The sequence below is a fragment of the Eupeodes corollae genome, chromosome 2 (genome assembly GCF_945859685.1).
Source record: "Eupeodes corollae chromosome 2, idEupCoro1.1, whole genome shotgun sequence".
Taxonomy (NCBI): domain Eukaryota; kingdom Metazoa; phylum Arthropoda; class Insecta; order Diptera; family Syrphidae; genus Eupeodes; species Eupeodes corollae.
The window spans coordinates 48965204-48989202 of NC_079148.1; the positions used below are offsets into that span (position 1 = coordinate 48965204).

Consider the following 23999-nt stretch of genomic DNA (forward strand, 5'->3'; position numbering starts at 1 on the left):
AGCTTCAAAGTCAAAATTGTTGTAAGATAAAAACATTCAATGCGACATCTCCAACTTAAAACGATTTTCTAAAATTCGGAGGCAAATAGCTTCTTCATCGTCTATTATGTACAAAACATCCTCAAACACAACTTCAACTAACATTTTGTATCTTTTTGTTTACCAACAAATACAAACTCTAAATACAAATTTAAAGTTTCTCTAAATTCTACCATGTGTTGAATCAGATGTTCTGGCAGATACCTACATACCCCAGAAATTCTTAGATACCTTTGGATTCCTTTTTTGACATCTCAGCTTTTTTTGATTAGCTGTCATTTTACAAGTAAAACACTGACAAAAAGGTATCCGAATACCCTATCTGTCTGAGATTGCAGATTGAGACGCAGCCATTGTTTTGAAAAATAAGGTAGGTAGTATTTCTTTTTATAATATTGTAATATTCGTCTTGGTCCGATAATTAAAACATATTCAGACTTGTTAATAAAACACAAATTTACTTTATTTAAATCGCTCCAAACTTCTTTATTCAACACTTTTAAATATTACTTTTCAAACACAGTCTTTACTGTCAATTATTACTTTTTAAACACAGTCTTTTCTTTATCGCAGTTTACAACCAATAATAATCCGCTTCGCTTCCGAGCGCCTATTTATATACCTAAAGACGGTTCGAGAAACTACTAGCCTACTAAGTTGTTCTCTATGCTTAACAAAGCAAATTGTCCTCTCAATCACTAGATGTTGCTCCTTCAAGGTTCTTGTATGCGCTGAATGTTCTCGAAGTTAGTTCTCCTCCTCTTCAATTCCCAGTGTCACCTGTAGGTGACACATGTTTAAATTTTTTTTGTACAGTACCGTTATATTTTTTTGTTGTTCTACTTTCATTTATGCAAAGTCTATGGGTTCTAGTATGTCATAATATTTTTTGAAATTACTAACTTCAAGTCATTTGTCAAATTCATATCATTGTTTTGAGCGTAGTTGAAGTTTTCTTACTTTGTGTGATTTGGTGAAATATAAACTTAGATAAAAAATGTCCGAACAGTAAGTATTGTTTTTTTCTTATTTCATTTGGTAAATGAATATATAAAGTTAGATATAGTTGCATTTCAAGACAAAAATAAAATATAACATCATAAATATAACGGTGAAAATGTTAGGTGTCACCTGTAGGTGACACTGAGCATTGTGTTAACAATTAGAACAATTATTGAAGCGTTGATTATGATGGGATTTTAGACTTTAGATGAAGTTCTCGAGGATTTGCTCTCCGGAGAGGACCCTGGTGATGTAATTTTATTTCCACCGAACGATGGGGCGGTGACAGACGAAGACAGTAGAGATGAAAACGATGCTGACATTCTGCATCTTCCTAGTCGCATGCTTCGGTCACAAGTAGAGCGACAAAGCAGACGTTCTGTTTCTGGGGGAAACCAAGAGATAGAAGAGGACAATGTACCAGCTCCAGCACCGAAAAAAAAGAAAAAAGAAAACACAGTTAGCAAATGGTACACCAGCACTTCTTTTACTACTTGTGGAAAAGGGGACTGTGATGAAGAAGTCTTTACAAACTTTCAGCAAGACGTGACTGCCATTGAGTGCTTCGAACTGCTGTATAGTGACGAAATTGTTCAATTTATTGCAGATATGAGCAATTTGTACGCTTTGCAGAGAAATCACACCCTAAATGTTGCAACTCAAGAAATTAGAGTGTACATTGCAATATTGCTTCTGACAGGATACTTGACACCAAAGTATATGAGGATGTTCTGGGAAGTAAAAAGTGACACCCACAACGAGCTTGTAGCTTCCAGCATGAGACGAAATAGATTTTTCGAAATTCAGCAATTTGTTCATCTCTGTGATAGTACGACTTTATCGCCCAACGATAAATTTGCTAAAGTGCGCGAGTATTTTACGAAACTGAACACAAACTTCAAAGCTCATTTCGAAAAGGCTGGTTCTTCACATATATCTATTGATGAGACTATAGTGCCATACTTCGGCAGACACGGTACAAAACAAGCACATCCACGGAAAACCAATAAGGTTTGGTTACAAGCTTTGGTCAGCAGCAACTCGCCATGGATACTTAGTAAGTTGTGAGCTTTATCAAGGTGCGTCTGGGCCTACACTCAAGCTGCAGTCAGATATGGGCCTAGGAGCTGCAGTTATTTTGGAACTCCATTCTAGATTACCACCAGAATTGGGACCTTACAACTTGTACTTTGACAATTATTTTACTGGCTTTCCATTACTAAAGTATTTGCGGGATCAAAATGTTGGAGGAACTGGTACTGTTCGAGAAAACCGCCTAGAAAATTGCAAGCTGCCAAGTTGTAAGGAGATGAGAAAAAAGCCTAGAGGTGAGCTATGTCATCAAATGTCTTCGGAAATTATTGCAGCTAAGTGGCATGATAACAGTGTCGTCACCATCGCATCTAACTGTCATTGTTTGACTCCCATCACCAAAGTCGATCGGATTGGTTTCATAAATAAAAAGCGATCGAAAATACAAGTAGATTGTCCAGCTTCTATCAAGATGTACAATAAGTATAAGGGTGGAGTTGACGGTTTTGACGAAAATGTTGATTCCATGAGAGTAGGTCTTCGCGACAAGAAGTGGTGGTTCCCCCTGTTTGCTTTTGGTATAGATGCTGCTTGCCAAAATGCATGGCTTATCAAAAGGCAAACAGAAAACAACTGGACCTACTGTGATTTTCCCAGAAATATCGCTACTGTTTACTTGCAAAAATATGGTAAGCCTCCAACCCGTGATTCTGCTTGTGGAGTTCCAGTCCAGATAAGAGTGCCAATTGAGGTGAGATCAGCAGGTGCAGCCGAAGACCACTCAGAAATTGACTGTTCCCAGCGTCGCGACGTTGTGGATTCTGTCACCAACGTACGCGAAAAATGTGCGCTAAGTGCAATATCGGTTTGCACCAAAAGTGTTGGTATAAGTTCCACAACAAATAAGTGTTCAGTTTATTACTTTTGCAATAATTTTTTCTTTTACCTATGTACATACATAAATAAATATTTTTGTTCAAAATTGATATTTTACTTCTGCAAGCAAAATGAGAAAAACAGTGCCCAGTGTCACCTGTAGGTGACCCCCCTGTAAAAAAGGGGTGGGGGTATTTTTTTTATTTTTATAATTTTTTTTGCTTTATACTAAATCTATTTACACTATTCAGCACGAGAAACTTTTTTTTTTTCATAAACAAAGTTATGGGAATTGAAGAGCACTAGATGTTTCTCGATGCTTAACGAAACCAGTTCTCCTCTTAATCACTAGATGTTGCCCTTATTCTACTAAAACACGCAATTAGAGTAAAAAAGTGTATGCGCATTATAATATCTTCTTCGTCTGATGGATCGAATCCGTTAGCTTCAAATTTGATTGATTCAATTTTGTTTTATGTCAACCAACTGATTCGACTCAAACTATGGACACGAAATCCCTTTGTCCGACCAGGTCAGGCGCCTTTAAAAAAATAAATAATGTCTGTGTGTACATAAAACTGATCACACTGCTTATGAAAGCAAATAAAGACGAAAGGATATGATTAGGGAGCCCGCTCTGCTTCAAGCTATATGTATATAGGTAGGTGAGTCAACAAGGGCACGAAAAAATAAAAAAAAATAAGGATACTCTGTATACTCATTGAAATTGAGTGAAATAATATCAATCACTTGAAGGGGATGACCTTCATAAATTAAATTGATACTCTTTCGGTATCGTTATATTATATCGATGTGGATAAACGGGTGACCTATCTAAGTACATTTGAGAGGGGGTAAATTAGGAATTATGCGGTATTTTTTTTTGTGTTTGGGAAATTGAAACAATAAGGTAAACATAACTTAAATATTGTCTTCATTTATGAAGATTGGGTATTATAGACGTTTGGGTAAGCTTTGGACTTACTATATGGTGTACCCTATAAAGAGAAGATTGCTTTTTGCAGGTGAAAATTAAGCGTGAGGATTAAGCAATAGAAAATAGGAATTTTTAAGTAGGACTCTTCGGACACATTTTGTAGAACAATAAAGACTAAGTGTGAATTATGGGTATACATAAAAGCTTGAATAACCTACTTTTTAAGGCTACATTTTTGTCGTCTGAGCTGATAAGAAAGGTTCATATCATTAACCATAAAGACAATTGGACACATATTAGTTAATTTTTATTGTTATTTTTTAAGGAAATGAAAACCACCTTTAGGGTTACATCGTTTAGACTTAATTCCACTTTGATTTATTAGGAAAACCGTGTGGCACAAACTTGTAACTATGAAATGGTCGGAACTAATAGAAAATCGAAATGTCTTATAGTTTTTTACTTCAAAGCAGGGCCAGAGTTAGGGTCCAGAGGCCTGGAGGCCTGGAGGTCCATTTGCCCTAAATTATTTTCAAAATAAAGTAAACCTTTTTTTTTTTTAATTCTTCAATAAATAATTTATTGTGAAAACAAGTAGATTCCATTAGTATTAAACAAACAAACATTAGTAATAAATACAAACCGAAAAAAGAATTATCTAACATTAAATTTTAGGGTTAGCGAGCGCAACCTTTCGAGCGTCTTTCGTCAAAAATCGTAGAGGATTTCTATTTGATTTATGCTGATTTATAATTTTCATTTTTGTAAATGAGCGCTCTGCAGTGCAATTTGTTATTATCAAAACCAAATACATTCTCAATGCAATTTCGAGGTTTGGGAATGTAGCTCTGAAATTTTGATTTTCGAGAATTTGGTAGTAAAATAGTCCCAGCGAATGATCTGTTCCATGGTCTTTTTCCTTTTTGTATGAGTCAATCAAAGACCCAAATTGAACTAACTCATTACCTATAAGACTAGGCTCTAAATCATCCGGATACACCAATGCCTCTGTTGTAGCGTGTAAATTTTCAGCATCCATCTTCTCGATGTGATTCAGGAATCCAAACCTCGAACGTACAGCTTCATAGGCATGCAATCCTTCAGTAAGAGAAATGGATAGCTGGTCAATGAATGAGATATGTACTTTGTATTTTGCCTTGTGTGACAGATTTGCGTCTTGTGCTTTCCCGTAATCTATTGGATTCAACCTCACATTTCTCGTTCTGGTGCGGGTGCTGATTGAACGTTTTCATCAGTATGGGATATTTTTTTGACTGCTTTCTTGTATTGGTGTTCAAATGGTAGACATGTGCATTCAAGAGGACACAAGCGTCCACAGGTTTTTCTCAAAACCCACCTCTGTCTATCAACTCCTACTCTCACCTCCCCGCGGTGAACTTCGGGTGCCTAATACCTCAATGGGAAATTGGGTTCCAACCCCAGTGGAAAGTTGTTTTGGGCAGCAAACGAGAGAGGGGGGAGAGGTGTTTCCACTAAGGCACCTCTCCTTATCCAGGCGGCAGCGGACGAATTCTGGAGATGGAATCAACGGTGGCGTCTACAGTTCCAGTAAGGTTGAACTACTTAGTGAACACCTTATAGGGCCTCTTCGACATATTCGAAGCCCAGGCCCGTAAGGAGCGGTTTATCCGGCTCCCCTTGGAGTTTTACTAAGGATCTGGCCCTCCAGGTTGGGGGTTGTGCCGTCGGGGTGACTTCCTGGCCACGTAAAAAATACTTTTAGTTGCGAAGCACCAACAAGCTTCGGATACGGACGGATTCACTGTTGACAACCCACGCAAACGAAATAAGGACAACGAACTTCGGATACGTACGTGGAATGTTAGGTCCCTTACCAACACGCCGAACAATTAGCGGAAGCCCTAAACTGCTGCAAGGCAGATATTACCGATATCCAAGAAGTGCGATGGGATGGACCGGGCAAACGCGAACTAAAAGACTGCGATATATACTACGGCTTCTACCGAGAACAAAGACAGCGTCTATTTGTGTGTGGATTTGTTGTTGGAACTAGACTCACGACAATCCGCATCAAATCTAAATTTGCCAACATAAGCCTAATATACGCGCATGTCCCAACAGAGGAGAAAGATGAAGACACCAAAGACATATTCTTCTAGCTCTTGGACAAGACAGTGCCCTGGCTATGACATTAAAATTGTCTTAGGAGATTTTAATGCCAACCTAGGAAGAGAAGACATCTTTGGTGGGATAATCGGGAGATACAGCCTGCACGACACCACCTCCGACAACGGATTCAGGCTAGTCGATTTCTTAATATCCACAAGGGGACATGCAACTCTCCTGATCAATCAACCGTCAACCAGATTGACCACATTGCGATCGACGCACGACAATTCTCCAGTATACAGGATATCCGAACATTACGAGAGGCCAAAATTGACTCGGACCACTACCTCGTTGTAGCCAAGGTACGGCTACGGATATCCCGATCAAAGCCAAAACAAGGAAGTACTGTGAGAAAATTCGACGTTAGACGGCTACAACCGCAAGAGACTGCCATGTCCTTTTCCCATAGAGTCTTTAATAACCTCTTAAGGAGTCCTATGCTGCCTGCATTAATCATTGAATAAGAGATGCCACCTCTGAAGTGCTAGGTTTCACACGGCCACCACAGCGAAACCCCTGGTTTGATGACGATGACCCCTGGCACAGAAGGATCAGAGCTGCTTGCGAGCTCTACGAGTAGAAGAGGAGAGAGGAACCCCGGTTTCTTGGATGGAAAAAAAGAGTGCACGCGATCGAGGAGATAGAGGGATGTCACAACAGGAATCAGGTTTGTAAATTTTACCAAAAGGTAAAAAAACATCCCAAAGGTACCAACCACGAACCGAAGCCTGTAAAGACGATCAGGCGAACATCGCAGTAGTACCCCAGTCTATGTTGAGAATATGGAAAGACCACTTCTCCAAATTATATAACGGCGATGACGAACCGAATTCCGCTGTAAAGAAGATAAAACCATTCAACCTCGGCAACGCAGATCAACAATTCCGCCTACCCGGCTTGACGAAGTGAAGATAGTTTTATCTAAACTTAAGTCAAACAAAGCTGCTGGAGCTGACGGCATCGCTGCCGAACTATTCAAAGCAGCAGGCGATGACTTGGTAGGGAGCATGCACCAACTCATCTGCAAAATATAACGAGGTCATCGGCGTATAGTAAGACATACACGGTGCAACTAGCTACTCTTAATCCCCCAGGAAGTTCATCCGCAACATCATTTATAAACAACCTGTGCTGGTGCTAAACCATTCTGAAAAGCTCACTCCACCCCAAACAGCAGCCTTCCTACTCTTGTACATCTCTCTAATTACTTACAGGAACTCTGAAGATATACCAATTTGTGTAAGCTTATAAAGGAGAGCATTCCTATTGATTAGGTCAAAAGCAGCTTTAAAGTCAACGAAAAATGCGAAGACCTTTTTGGAACGTGCTTAAAACACGATAGATGATGGTGTAAAAATGTGATCGATCGTTGAAAAGTTTTTTCTGATAGATCAGATATGTATTCATAAAGATTTAAATGAAAATAACTTTTAAATGGTTGAGAAGGATAGGGGTTGCATTTTTGAAAAATTCGTAAGGAATCCCATCTTCTCCAGGTGCCTTGTTGTTTTTTGCTTTGTTTAACACAGCTTTAATTTCTTCGCTTTCAATGTATTCATCTAAAATTTGGTCAGTGATTAAAGGATCTGCAGTGAAGGTTGTGAAGCTGGAATCGTTGGAGAGAAGAACCTTAAAGTGAGTGGCAAGGGTTTCTGTAGAAATACCCGCACCTATTTTATATTTTGTTCCGTTAATTTTTTCGCAATTTTCCAGAAGTCCTTTGGGTTTTTTATTAGGCCTAGTTCAGTTGCTATTTTATTATCATAAGCATATTTTTTTTCCATATATAACACTTTATAACTTGCGTTCGCTTCCAGATGCCAGCTTCTTAATTGAAAATCATTTGATGACCGCAGTGCTTTCAGAAGTGCAAACGATTTTTTCCGAGCTTTGTAGCGTTCATAGTCAAACTATTTTTGCTTTAATTTTAAGTTGGGTGAGAGTGATTTGTTATGCGTTGAATTTCGCATGTATTAAGCCAATTTATTAGTGAGAACTTCCGGCAATTCTGATGAGGCGTTGATTTTTTAAAGAAACGAATCCAAGGAATGTTGATATAGGGTAGATCAGCCATACTCAATCTTTTTTTTAATGGGCCACATTGATAATTTTGTAACGTTACCCCGGGCCACAAGACATTTTTTTTATCGTAAATAGTAATACTCATTTTAATGTTATGTATTTATTTATTTATTGAAAATATTTTAATGTGATTTTTGAAATTGAGAACAAATTTTCAAAACTTTATTTAGATCTGCCTTGTTGCTGCATGCCAACCTAATGACATCATCTAGGTGGGACTCCGTAAGTTTGTTTTGGTAAATATTTTTTGCATATTTAATTCTGGAAAACAAAGATTCGCAAACAAATGTAGATCCAAATATTGTCAGCAGAAACTGTGAACTTCTTTTGACGATTGCATATTTTTCGGGGACGATGCTCCAAAATTCTAAGTATTCCCCTTTTTCACTTTTTTTCCTTAAACAGAGCTTCAAGATTTGAATTGTTTTTAAAATCGATGAACTCATCAAATAATTTTGCCAGATCTTGATTTAAAACAGAAGCCACTTATGAGATAGTCGTTGTTTCCAGATGCCATAGGTTTTCTACAAGCGTTAAGCATTTTTTTATTTTTCTGATTCCATGAAACCTTTTTTGAAATTCTTTTGACAGTGCTGTTAAGTAATTCAATATTGATGAGCTATTTTCTTCGGAGATGTCGATGAGGTCCTTTGTAGCTATTACCATTGTTTAACAATTTTGTAGCTGTTTACTTCTTATTTCTTCATGAAAAATATTAAGCTTTTCTTCAAAAGAAAATATTTTAATTGCCATCTGTGAAATTATGTTATTTTGTCCTTCTACATTTCGATTTAAGCTTTTTAGTTTTCCTGCTAAAAGACACCACCGTTGATCATCTTGCAATTCTGGGTAAACTTTTTTATTTTGTTGTAAGAAGAGGATTATTTCATGGCGCAAGGAAAAAAACCTTTTCAAAACCCTTCCCCTACTAAGCCATCGCACAGAGGTATGCAAGAGAACGGCACTATACTCACTTCCCAATTCTTCCAAAAGGCTTTAAAATTTTCTGATAATATCAAGATATCAAGATAATCTATTTCCCGGGTCTGCCCTTTCATCGGAAAGAATTTGAAAAATTCTTCGAAGATTAAATTCTGTTCTGTGCAATATCTAACAAACACTGAGCATTGAGATGTTGCTGAAATCGAAAGCAAAGCTAAAAAACATACAGTTCCTTAAATTTTCTATTACATTTTTACGAATATATTTGGAAATGTTTTCAATATGTCTCACACATGTTGAATCAGACAGCTGTAGTTTTTTTTTATTTTAGACAATATTTGTTTTTTGTTGCTAAATATATCAAACAGTATACGGGCGGCACTTACGAAACATTCTTTGACAATTTCTGTATCGGTGAACAGGTTCATGTGCTTACCAAGAGTATAGCAAAATTCGTAAGATGCCTTAGTCTTTAAATAAGGTCACGGACATCACATTTTGTTGCTGTTTTAATGACCTTTTTAAAAAAGTTAATTTCTCACTTCTTAATTGTGTTCCAGGAGGATAAGTTTCGTTGAAAGGCATATTAAACAAGTAGTCGCGTTGTTTTTGCTTGGCACAACAAAATATTCTGTTTCCAATTCGTCTTGAATTGATCTATTTTCATCAGATATATTTCGTTTTAGTTTCGAAAAAATTCTAGCCATTATTCTTTATCTACACAAATTCACTGCAACCGCACTAATTGAAATTCAAAATGTAAGTACCTAATCTTAAAAACGAGGTATGTCGGCAAAATAGTTTCCTTGACTTATTATGCTTGGACTGCTGTGTTTATGAATTTGCCATTCAAAATTTTAATAAAATGATTCCAATTCAATTTCGCAATGGCAAGAAAAGTAAGTAATAGGGTGTATTCATAAACGCAGAAAATCTGCGCTAGTACAATCGCATTTCTTTTTTGATGCATTTGTGAACGCACTCCCAATGCAGAATGTCTGCAGTAAACAAAAAGGTCTGACTTACCCCTTGAACAGAATGAGATGCAGCTGTAGCTAAAAAAATCGCTGTAGTATAAGCTGTCAATAAAAACGCTCACTAATGTAGCAAAGGTCGCCCACAATGGTGTAGCATGGTGGGCATGTTCAACGCATATTAAATTTTTATTTGAACTGAATTTGTATGGTACAATACTATAAAAAAGTTACAAAACCAGAAAAAATTCTCAAATGCATTGAACATTCCCAAAAAAAAGTGAAAAGTCAAAGAAAGAAATGGGTTTCCCCCATCTGTCATCTCAAATGTAGCTTGTAGCGCCGCCAAAAGTTAAAGTTAAGTCAACTTGCGCTGCAGCTACAGCTACAGCTTCTCATTGTGCGAAATATACCCCCCTGCCATTATCCATAAATGGCTTTTGCATCGAGGAAACTGAACATCTCGATATTCTCGGTATGTGTATCACCAACCACCTTTTGTGGTTACGCGATGTCGCCAAAAATGCCGCAAGATGTTTTGGTTTTCTAAGGCGATGCAAGAAGTTTTTCTCCCCCTCTGATCTGGCTGTTATTTACAAGACTTATATACGTCCAAAGCTTGAGTATAACTCCCATATCTGGGCTGGTGTCCTGCAACTTACTTAAGCCTCTTGGACAGTATTGAACGTAGAGCATTTAGACTGATTGGTGATATTACCATCATAAGATCATTTACGTCACTTGAACATCGTCGAAATGTTTCTTGTCTCACCCTCTTTTACCGTTATTTTAATGGTTTATGCTCTAGAGAAATAGCCAGCTGCATTCCTACCCTTAAACAGTTCAACCGTAATACTCGCGCTTCTAGGAATGCTTATCAATATAGCCTCGAGCCCAACTTCGGTCGTACTGTCAAGTACAGAGATTCGTTCTTTAGCCGTACTATGCGAATGTGGAATGCCTTGCCACACTCTGTCTTTCCCAGCTATTGCAATATTCAGGAATTCAAAACCAATGTGCACCGACATCTCCTTTCAAACCCTCTCTCCCTTTCCTAGTGCTCACACTGTGTCTTCATAATAAGGGTAATATATCCCTTTGAGTGTGCGATTATTATAAAAACAAAAAAAAAGTTCTTAGTTAGGCTGACGTTTATGTCTTATGAATACACCCATACTCAGCGACATCTGTTTTTTATTTAGTTGTGAAAACTTTTCATGGCGTTGAAAGGAGTGACATCTAGAATATTTTGTTAAAAACACACAATGTTCACTTCTTCCATTTTGAAAACTCAAAACGATATATATCTCACGTTTTTCTGCAGTCACTCGATATTTTAAGAATTTATTAAACCACGCTGCGGGCCAACATTTAAAAGCTCGATTGCCGCAAGCGGCCCGCGGGCGGGGGTAGATGATTATTTTTACAACAAAGTCGAGGCAATAGACTTAGATTGGTTTCTGTCGTTTGTGAAGAATTCGTGATTTCTTCTTTAATAGGCATATACATATGTATGTATAATCATATGTATATTATCTTATAAGCGTGCAAAAAACTTAGGAATGTCAAATGTACTAATTTAATTCCGAATTGTGCATGAGTATCGAGTTTTCATTAAATATGTACGTGAATTGATATAGCTGGAATGTTTTGTAAAATTTAAAATAAAAAGAAATCTTTTGCAATTGGTTTACAACCTCCAATGAATAAAAGAGATCAATTTGCAACCCTTTGATCCTGGCACCCCAGGTGAACGTCCTCTTCCTTCTCATAGCAACTTAATTCTTGTCTCTAATAAAAATTCAAATTCAAATCTTTAAAGTAGAAACCCTTGATGCTTCAGGGCAATTCGGATCTATGCTCTATGACCTCTTACAAGTTTCTTACTCCTTTCTTTAAAAAAATATAAACTCTGCTTCTTGCATTATTAAATGCGTTACAGAAAAAAACAATACACCTAAAGTCAAATCAAAATTTAATTTCATTTCAAGAAATCAAGAGATTTTTATTACTTGAAACAACCAAATTTTTTTATGTTATAATATTTCAGCTTTCGGGTACATAGTACCTTCGGGTAGTTGAAATGAAAACAATATTTTTACCCTTAAAACACCACCTCAATTGTGCGGTATAGAATCCATAGATACATCACGTTTTATAATTTCAGAATTCAATCATATCTTCGGTAATACGATAATCGATTAATCTAAATGTATAAATCTACCTGATGTGGTATTGTGCTACCGTTTAATATTTCCATTGAATTTTCAATATTTCCCACACAGACTCATATTAAACAAACAAAAGCGACCAACCTAGAAAAAAAAACGTCCATAATTTTCACAAAAGACCTTAATAATTGAAAAATGAAAATGACGATAATTACTTTAACCATCCGCATTCCATAGAATCCCCACAATTAATTATACATAAGCTCTGTGAGTTGTGACCTGTAAGCCATTCCATCGATGTTGACCGTGCGTCGCGTCGCGGTCGGTCGTTAAAGTCGCGTTCTTTGACATTCAGTCGGTTAGTCGGAATCAGTCCAAATATTACTCAGGACAGCCAGAATCAACCTGACACCATCCTATTTATCAATATAGGTATAGATATGCGTGTATTATGATTCTACGGACTTAATTTAAGTATGCAAATAACAATGACATTGTCATCGCAATTATGCACGACAGTCACAACAATAAAACAAAAAGTAAAAAAGAAAAACAATTAAAAAATAATGTGTTAAATTTTTTGTTGTTGTTTTAAGATTCTTTTCATTATTTGAATTTTTCGTTGTCAATTTTTATATGGCGAATCCTGGAGTGTGTCGGATTTTATCTAGGGTCTGGCCGCGGACCACAAAATCATAATCGATGCGAGATAGACTTTTAAAATATTTGAATATTTTAACTTTTGCCAGAATTTAAAGCTTAAATAATAATTAACCTTTTCTACTGAGCCTTTTTTGAAGTGATAAAAGTATTTGAGAAAACAGATTTCATTTAGAAAACAGATTTTTTGAAGTTGATATTGAACATTATTTATTCTATTCTTGGTCCAGTTCAAGCTTAACCAACTTTTTTATTTTGACTTAAATTAAATTTTGATTATATAAGATTAAAATTTTAACTAAAACATGCACCACTTCTTAAAATCATTGTCGAAAAAAGTTAGACGGAAAATATTTGTCCATTTACTTAACGGTGGCTTTATGGTTAGTGCGCATGACTGTCATGCTATAGAGGTTTTTGTCACGGGTGTAGCCTTTTCGTGGAATTTACAAATCCTTTAAGGGTAATTCTAGTCATGAAAAGTGCTTTCTTAAATAATCCTATCGATTCGGCATACAAATTGTAGGTTGAGAGTTGTAAGTTACTAGGCCATAGGTCTCTACGGACTGTTGCCCCACCTAATTTTTGGTGTTTTGTGTTCAGAAGATTTTTTTAACTAGTGACCTATCAAGTGATTTATTTTGAGTTTGGTTTTGAATTTCAACATGAATAGGCGGACGGTTTTGAAAATCATGGTTTTGAATTTAATTTAGTGATGAAGTTCACTTTTGGTTGAATGGATACGCTAATTAACAATACTGCTGTATTTGGAGTGATGACAATTCTTAAGTTTGTGTTGAAGAACCGATATATCTACAACAACTGACTGATATGCTTTTTAGCTTGGTGGAATAATTGGTCGTCAGTACTTCATTAAATATGATGCTGGCAAGAACTTTAAAGTCAATGGTGATTGCTTTAGACCTATTTGTATTGACTTTTTCGGTCATCAATTGTAGTTTTAACTAGAAGGTACAACATGTCAGACAGCTCGTACTACAATTGATTTATTGAAGGAAGCGTTCGATAAGCGGATGGTTTTACGTTACGGACCAGTGAATTGGCCTCGAAGATTGTACGATTTATCACCGGTTGACTTTTTTCTTTTTTTTATCACAATTTAAAATCATCTCTAAAAATCCAGCTATAAATTATATAAAGAAGCTCTGTTAGCGTTCTAGCGTTACCACTTCTCAAAAAAAGTGTAAGTAGATTTTATGAAAAAAGTGAAGTTGATTGAGAAAAATGGAAGTAGATTTCAAAAAATTAACTTTTTCATATTATTCCACATATTTCAATAAAAAATAAAAAAAAAACTACAATTATTTTAGCCTTCACATCATATAATTCAATATGTCAATGTAACATTTCTTTTATTAATTCTTGGATTGGGCTCGCTCGTGTTGGTCAAATGAAATGACTTTAGGATGTTTTGATTGCAAATGACGAGTTCTACAAGAAGTAGGTATTGTAATCGTAATACAATTTCAGTGCATCAACAAACCTTTTATCTTTGTTTTTGGACAACTTGAAAATACGAGTATTTCATCTAGATGGAATCAAGGTTGAACTACTTAGTGAACACCTTATAGGGCTTCTTCGACATATTCGGAGACCAGGCCTGTAAGGAGCGGTTTATCCGGCTCCCCTTCCTTGGAGTTATACTAAGGATCTGGCCCTCCAGGTTGGAGGTTGTGCCATCGGCGTGACTTCCTGGCCACGTAAAAATACCTTTAGTTTCGAAGCATCAACAAGCCTCAGATACGGACGGATTCACTGTTGACAACCCACGCAAACGAAATAAGGACAACGAACTTCAGATATGTATGTGGAATGTTAGGTCCCTTAACAGACGACGTGCAGCCGAACAATTAGCGGTAGCCCTAAATTGCTGCAAGGCAGATATTACAGCCATCCAAGAAGTGCGATTTGATGGACCGGGCAAACGCAAACTAAAAGACTGCGATATCTACTACGGCGACCGCTACCGAGAACAAAGACAGCGTCTATTTAGGTGTGGATTTGTTGTTGGAACTAGACTCAGGCAAAAAGTCTTGAGTTTCAACAGTGTGAGCGAGCGCATCACGACAATCCGCATCAAGGCTAAATTCACCAACATAAGCCTAATATGCGCGCATGCCCCAACAGAGGAGAAAGATGAAGACACAAAAGACATGTTCTTCGAGCTCTTGGACAAGGCAATGAGCAGTGCCCTGGCTATGACATTAAAATCTAAGTCTTAGGAGATTTTAATGCTAAGCTAGGAAGAGAAGACATCTTTTGTGGCATAATCGGGAGATACAGCCTGCACGACAATACCTCCGACAACGGATTCAGGCTGATCAATTTCGCTGCGGGGCGAGACGTTCTGGTAGCTAGTACGCAGTTCACGCATCTCAATATCCACAAGGGGGCATGGAAATCTCCTGATCAATCAACCGTCAACCAGATTGACCACATTGCGATCGACGCACGACACTTCTCCAGTATCCAGGATATCCGAACATTCCGAGAGGCTAACATTGACTCGGACCACTACCTCGTTGTAGCCAAGGTACGGCTACGGATATCCCGATCCAAGCCAAAACAAGGAAGTACTGTGAGAAGATTCGACGTTAGACGGCTACAATAGCAAGAGATTGCCATGTCCTTTTCCGATCGAGTCTCTAATAAACTCTTAAGGAGTCCTATGCTTCCTGCATTAAGCATTGAAAACCAGTGGCAACATTGCCTTGCAGCCATCAGAGATGCAGCCTCTGAAGTGCTAGGTTTCACACGGCCACCACAGCGAAACCCTTGGTTTGACGTCGAATGCCGGCAAGCGCACGCAGCGAAACAAGAGGTATACAAAACGGCGCTGCACAAAAGGACTAGAGCTGCTTGCAAGATCTACGAGCAGAAGAGGAGAGAGGAACACCGGCTTCTTAGATGGAAAAAAATAAAAGCATAGAAACCCGCGATCGACGAGATAGAGGGATGTCACAGCAGGAACGAGGTTCGTAAATTTTACCAAAAGGTAAAAAAAAACTCCCAAGGATACCAGCCACGAACCGAAGCCTGTAAAGACGATCAAGGGAACATCGTGGTAGAACCACAGTCGATGCTGAGAATATGGAAAGATCACTTCTCCAAATTATATAACGGCGATGACGAACCGAATTCCACTGTAAGGGAGATAGAACCACTCAACCTCAGCGACGCAGATCAACAATTCCGCCTACCCGACCTTGACGAAATGAAGATAACTATATCTAAACTTAAGTCAAACAAAGCTGCTGGAGCTGACGGCATCGCTGCCGAACTATTCAAAGCAGCAGGCGATGACTTGGTACGGAGCATGCACCAACTCATCTGCAAAATATGGTCGGAAGAAAGCATGCCCGATGAGTGGAATCTCAGCATAGTGTGCCCGATACATAAGAAAGGAGACCCTCTAAACTGCGCCAACTACAGAGGCATCAGTCTCCTTAACATTGCGTATAAGATCCTCTCTGCCGTATTATTTGAACGTCTGAAGCCATTCGTCAACAACCTGATTGGTCCTTATCAGTGTGGCTTCAGACCAGGAAAGTCCACTATCGACCAAATATTCACACTACGGCAGATCTTGGAAAAAACCCAGGAGCTTCAAATCGATACTCACCATCTCTTTATCGATTTTAAAGCCGCGTAAGACAGAATCTATAGTGAAGAGCTCTACCGAGCAATGTCTAGTTTTGGCATCCCTGTCAAACTTATCCGTTTGTGCAGAATGACGATGGAGAATGCACGCTGCTCTATCAAGGTCGGAAAAGATCTTACCGATGCCGATGTCATGCGACTTCTTCAACATCGTTCTGGAAAGAATTGTGCAAAACTCAACTGTCAACACTAGAGGCACAATCTTCTAAAGATCCATCCAATTACTCAGATACGCAGATAATATTGACATAATTGGAAGATCAAAGCGTGATGTCAGTGGAGCGTTTTTGAGCATTGCGACGGAAGCGAAGAAGATGGGTTTAGTGGTCAATGAGGGCAAGACCAAGTATATGCTGTCATCAAAAAAGGACACTGAACGACGAAGTCTTGGACAAAACGTCACCATGGACAGCTATAACTTTGAGGTAGTTAAGGACTTTGTCTACCTAGGCACCACTATATTAATGCAGACAACGACACCAGCGCTGAAATCAAACAAAGAATAACTCTTGCAAATCGCTGCTTCTTTGGACTTAGAAGGCAATTGAGAAGTTAAGTCCTCTCTCGAGCATGTAAAATCACCATCTATAAGACACTCGTCATCCCGGTTCTCATTTATGGCGCTGAGGCCTGGACCCTGTCAAAGAAAGATGAGAGCGTCTTAGCATGCTTCGAGATCGGGTGATTTTTGGTCCCGTACGCATAGATGGAGAATGGAGGAGAAGATATAACGACGAACTGTACGGGCTGTACAGCGACACTGACCTAGTTAGCAGAATTAAAGTCCAACGACTTAGATGGCTAGGTCATGTAGAGTGGATGGACATCAACGCTCCAGCCCGGAAAGTCTTCGAATCCAATCCCGAGGGACGGCGCAGTAGAGGAAGACCGCGACTCAGGTGGCGCACCCAGGTGGGAGAGGACCTCAACCAACTTGGCGTGCGAAACTGGAGACAGCTAGCTAGGGACCGAGCTGGCTGGAGACGCATGTTGGTTGAGGCCCAGGTCCGCCCGGACTGTAGCGCTACCTTAAGTAGTAAGTGTTAAGGGTAATTAACACAAATAACATTAAAAAATTGAAAAAACAAAAATTATAAAATGCACGACTGGTTTGCATGAACTCGCTCATGTATCCAAAAAAGTCTGTTTAAAACTATTACAAAGAAGTTTGTTTTAAAAAATGTAAATGCCATTTGATTTCTCAAGAAAACCTTATTTTTTTTAAATTTGTATTTTAAAATCGTTTTTGAATTTTAGTTTAAAAATATTTTTGGTCTTGCATTTCAATTTTGTAAAAAATGATGATTCATTTTCAAGATATCAAATTTCGAAAAAAAATATTATTTGTTTTTAAATTAAAAATAAAAACAATGACATTTTTGGCAGAAAAAAATAGTTTGGTTCTTGAGAAAACTTAAACACAATATCGGTTCTATGTGAGGACCCTTCTCGAGCAATACAAAAATATTTCTTTATATTGAGGACTACTTTATTCTTAGTTTGAAAAAAAAAAAATAGGAAAGACATACAGACAAACCGACAAAATCGGGGGACCCACTTTTTTCGACTTCTCTACCATCGTAATGCGATGTTTGATTAAAACCTCGAATTCGAATTTGTTTAGGAATGCAAAACTTGCCATACAGGATCTACATATACATATATCAAAAGTAAAAATGACAAAAGGGTTAAACTAGAATACATTAGAAAAAACGGAACCTCACCGCAAATGCAAATACTGAAGCGATTTTTAATTATCTAGAAAGATTAAAGACTTCATACAAGAGTGATAATAAGGGAGAGATTCAGTCTATTTTTGTTAAAATTGAAGTAGGTAGAAACACAGATCTTAAAAATGAAGTAGATTTTAATATTTGGACGACAGTGCGAAGTAGGAAGTAGATTTTTAATTTATTTGAAAAAAAGAAGTTGATCTACTTCATTTTAAGTAAAGTGGTAACGCTGTAATCTAACTTATAAATGTAATACTAAAAAAAAACCATGTTCAACTCATACATGGTTCGCGTACCGTTTCGAAAAAAAGTTCGAGTGTCCATAGATAGCTTTTTTAAAACTTATAAGCTGGGCTTTACAAACATTCAAAAACAAATAATAATACAGTTTTTATTTCATTAAAAATAAAAAATTATTTCGACTAGAATTGATATTGATTCGGGCCTGTTTTGTCGATAAGGACCGGCTCGTCGCTTCAAAATTGTATCTACATATTCTTACTTTTACAGCATTATTTTATTTGGGAATGAAAATATAATGATCTCCTCAATTCTCTCCCAGAAAATAATAGTGCGTTTTTAATTTTTCGTCTTTATTGTCTACCATTTTAATCGACGCGAAGCTTATAATTTTAATTATTTTCGTTTTGTGTATAAACATTTTTGTTTTATATGATATTTTTTATTTTTTTTTATTTTAATGAAATTCAGTAGCCTTGATGGGGTTCCATGCGGTGAAGTCTTCTATAGTGATAAGGCGGTAGGTATAGTAAAAATATATATGCGCACAAACCATCCAACCAACCAAGAACCAACAACTGCATCATCAGCAACAGCCACTTAGTTCAATTTAACTGACTTCAGTGCAATAACCGCCATCACCGCTGCACAGCAGTTCGATACTTGAAACTTTTTTCCAAATTAAAACAAACAAAAATATATATAGCTTCAAGTGGGCCTGTCGTTTGTCTTTCTTTTTTTTTTGGCGTGGTTGAGGTTTTATTTGTGCACTTAGAAAAAAGAGTCGATTGATTTAAAAGAATATACAAGTATTGTCAGTTAATATGTTTCACCCAAAACCCAAAATATCTACAGAAAACCTAAGATCCAGCTTTCAAAATTCCTGTTTTCACATCTAATTTACATAAAGAAGTAAAGAGTAATCTTTTAATAAAAATTTCATATTTATTTATTTATTTATTCGTCTTTCAAGTTACAAAACTTTAAGGAGACTACATTAAATTCAAACATTATATTTACAAATTGACAGTGGTAAAAACATAGTGTTACAACAAATTCAATACATCTTTCTTAATATCTAATCTATTTTTATTAAAATCAATTAAAACTCAAATTGGTTAAAAGCAATACAGGAAGCAGTTATTGGATTATGTTTCGTATAATTTATGCTATGAAAAGGAACATGTATAGAAAAAAAAATTTCTAGGACGCAAATTCCAAGATGGAACATACATATCAAACTGAGACAACAAAATTGAACAATTTATGTTAGAGTTGAGCAGATCGCATAAGCAAAGAGTACTGAATACAATTTCTTCTAGATAATAAAGGTTTTAAGTCAATTTAAGCACATCTGGTCTTGTTCGAATAATTATAAAGCTTTCGTAAAGCAAATTTTGTAAATCTCTTCTTAACCTTTTACAATCCTTAAAATACTTGATTGTGTAAGGGGATTCCATATTATGCAACAATATTCAAGTAAAGGTATTCCAAGGGCTACAAAAAGAGTTTTTAAAGTATAAGGATCTTCCAACAACTTAGAAGTTGTCAATCCCAACATGGCGTTAGCTTTTGAAATAACATTATCAATTTGTAGAGAAAAGTTTATATTCGAATCAAAAATCAAACCAAGATCCTTTTGATTTGTTAACCTCATTAAGAACTGATTCAAAACACATCGGATCCTTTATTTTAGAAAACGTAACAATACTACACTTTTTTACATTACAAATTAAACCATATATGAAACATCACTTGGTAATATTATCAATATCCAATTGAATTTTACTAGCATCTGATAAAGATCTTGAGATCATCAGCATATAAAGGACATCTAGAACTTTTAATTGAATTCGGTAATTCATTTATAAATAAAATGAAAAGGGTTAAATACCACTTACAAACTTTATTGAATAACAAGGACTTTATTAAGTTCGATTCATTTGAGGTAATTTTAGATCAGTTTTTGACACATATTGGGCGATATCTCAGCCATAACTTGACGAATGTTGGTTTTAAAGTGCTCAAGAGTTAAATGTTTATCTGCATAAACACGGTTTTCGCGTAGCTCAGCAGTGTCAAATCACATGATCTTGGTGATCAGTTGATATCGCCACGACGAGAAATTACGCCGACTATAAATGTGTCTTATTCGTTCAAATTGTGTGGCATGTGGTATATCTTGTTGTAGTTGTATTCTTCAATATCAGGCAAAAAGAAGTCTGTTGTCATATGACCATAACGCTCCGAATTAACGATGACAGTCGTTCCATCGTCGTTTTTGAAGAAGTAAGCGCAACAAACAGTTGTTTTTTGTAGATATATTGGCCTCTCTTCAATATAACTTGAGCAATTTTAGGACTCCAAACCAAGTGATAAATGTGCCTTGTAGCTGAAGAAAATTTTGTTTGAAAAATCGCAACCATTTGACGTATCTACGACGCAACTATGTGAATGGTCAGTTGGCTTCAGTTGTTGCGTGAGCTGGACTTTATACCTATATGTAAAAGGTGTCCCAAAATTAACGCAAGATTTGAATTAAATAGAAAACGCCGTTTTTAGTCTTTTGATAGTTATATTTTTATTGACTCGTAAAGTACATAAGATAGGGTTATGTATGGAATAACACATCGGACAAATGCCCTCCACGGCTTTGCATGCACATGCGCACTCTTTTGTTGTAATTTTCTATGACCATTCTGCATAAATGTGGCTGAATTTCGTTGATGCAGCGTTGAATCTCCTCCTTTAATGCACGGGTGGTTGTGGGCTTGTTGACATAGACTTGTGATTTCAAATAACCCATAACAGAAGTCTCATGGTGGTAAATCACACGATCTAGGAGGCCAATTTTGATCACCGAAACGAGAGAGTACACGACCTGGAAATGTCTCATGCAGTAATTGAATTGTTTCACGGGCTGTATGACATGTGGCACCGTCTTGTTGAAACCACATATTGGACACATCAATATCATCCAATAATCATGTCGCGATATCGAGCACCAGTAACAGTCACTGCTTGACCAGCATCATTTGCCTCCAGCCCACAATCCACACCATACAGTCACGCGTTGTGGATGTATATGTTTTTCGACAATCACATGTGCGTTCTCCGAACCCCAAATGCGGCAATTTTGGCGATTGACAAAGCCATCAAGATGAAAATGTGCTTCATAGCTTAGGATGATTTTGCTCGAAAAATCAGAGTCCATTTGTTGATGTTCAATAATCCATTCAACGAACTCTCTTCTCTGTCCATGGTCATTAGGCTTCAATTGTTGTGTTAATTGAATTTTGTAAGCATGAAGACACAGATCTTTGGTGAGTATACGCTGTAGAGAGGTTCTTGAAATTTGCAATTCTTGTCCACGACGTCTAATTGAGGTTCCTGGATTGTCAGCAACACTCCCACGCACTGCTTCGACATTCACATTTGAACGGCTTGTTTTTGGACGACCAGTGTGTTTGGCGTCTCCAACGGATCCAGTCTCCATGAATTTTTCAATTAATCTCTTCACAGTTGACGAAGTTAAAACACTATTCCGACCATATTTTGTATGAAATTTTCGAACTGCAGCCGCCAAGCTTTCACTATTTTTGAAATATTCTTAAATAATGAAGACACGTTGTTCTATCGTGTAACGCTCCATTTTTAATAACCCTATACTGTTAGCTGTCAAATTGCTTTTTTTTCAGGGTTGCCAACACTTCACTGCACAAATGGCGGAAAATTCAAATCTTGCGTTAATTTTGGGACACCCTTAATTTAGGTGTAGATCCAAATGCAAAATACGCAATAATGTCCAGTAAGACAGTCCTAATTCCTGAAAACGGAAGAATCGATAAATTCGGGTCTTCGGCAACATTTTCACTTACAACAGCAATATTTTCAGTGGAAAGAGCGAAACGTTGATGCACAGACCTTACAATATCTGTAACCAATCCAGTCTCAAATTTCTTCACAATTTTGCCAATTGCTTGCGTTATTAGACGATTATGTAAACCATAATCTCCTCTTAAAGCACGATATATGGCTGTGACAGAATCACGATCTTTGTAGCAGGTTTTAAGAATTTGTATGCTTTGTGTGATAGTTAAGCGATTCATTTTCGTTAATGTCAGACTTTCAACCAACAAAAGAATAAAAGAAATTGATTAAACAACTTAGTTTGACAGTCCAATACTTTTGAAACTGCAAAATGGATTACCCGGTATTCAAAAGATATTAGATCCCAGGTTTCCTTCTTTAGTGGGACTGAGGATGTGGGACACCCTCCATATGGACCAACATTTATTAAATCAAGAAGGAAAAAAACAAGGACTTTACGTTTTTAAATGAAATTAAGTAAAATATAGGGTTTTGTAATAAGAGGTTTATGTTGGTATTTAAATAAAATAAGTATTTTTATGAAAAATCAGGTAATTTTGTTCATTCCCAATGCGCACCTCAATAACTTAACTTAATCTTGACACCAAACAAATAATTCTTTGAGTGTTAAATTTCAATATCCCACTGGAAAATTGTAATTGCCTCTTCGAAAAATAACACGGTCATACGACTTTTCTTACAAAACTGCGGTTTGTTCATTTGGTTTTGTAGTACAAGCGCATTTTTTGTTGTTTTACAAATTGAAAGCATTGCTGAATCGTACATATATCGTTCCAAACGACATTTGAACGATATCATTTATTTCAAATTTGGAACTTAACTATTTTTCACTTGAAGGGAGTACAAGAAGGCTGAAATTTGAGGATCTAGGAATCATTCTCTTTCCATTGCTGTGCCTATCTTGGAAAAGTTATGGGCAAAATTGCACGTTGAAACATTAAATGCGAATATCTCGCTTAATACGCGTCCTAGATGGTCAAAAGTTGGCTCTTAGAGGGCATTTTTTGAACTCCATTATTTCTTGGTCTAGACCACCAAGAGGGCTAAAATGTGATCAAGGAATTATTCCCTTTCCAATGCTGTGCATACCTTTGAAAAAGACCAATTTTACAAAAAGTTATGGGCAAAATGCCCAAATTCTAGTCAACTTTCCAATAATGTTGCCTTAATTGGAAGGCAATTTTTCCATGCTGGCCAATCAGATACTAGAAACTTAATACTTTCTTTCTCTCTTTCTTTCAAGTCTCTCGTGTTGTCTGAATATAAAAAAATTTCAGAATAGCGTGATCAAATGTCGTAATTTTAACTTTTCATATGTTTAAAATGACAACTGCCCAAAGAGCAAGTTGTTTAAAATGAAATCTTTTACTGTTTACCTCTTTAAAGGCAGGCCTTTTACATTTTCTTATCTTAGCTTCTTTTCAGGATTTGAGGCTCTACAGCTAAATTTATTGATTCCAACCATTTTTGTCAGTGTAGTTATGTATTGCAATAAGAGTCAATGAAACAAGACTTATTCCAACTAAAAAAGTTGTTTTTATTTATTGAAATTTAAACCAATTGAAATTGTTTTTTTTATGCTGTTTTT

General features: G+C 36.8%; 2 protein-coding genes across 2 annotated transcripts in view; both read left to right on the forward strand.

Moving 5' to 3' along the window:
• The first annotated feature begins 1156 nt into the window (after positions 1–1156).
• LOC129944904 (piggyBac transposable element-derived protein 2-like) lies at positions 1157–2109 on the forward strand. The gene is made up of 2 exons (XM_056054566.1): positions 1157–1172; positions 1250–2109. The coding sequence occupies exons 1-2, from the start codon at positions 1157–1159 to the stop codon at positions 2107–2109; spliced, it is 876 nt and encodes a 291-aa protein (XP_055910541.1).
• A 46-nt stretch (positions 2110–2155) lies between these two features.
• LOC129944905 (piggyBac transposable element-derived protein 3-like) overlaps positions 2156–23999 on the forward strand; it is a 60234-nt gene continuing 38390 nt past the window's right edge. Inside the window, exon 1 of the mRNA XM_056054567.1 lies at positions 2156–2957. Coding sequence (XP_055910542.1) covers positions 2156–2957 — 802 coding nt within the window. The remainder of the gene's footprint in view (positions 2958–23999) is intronic.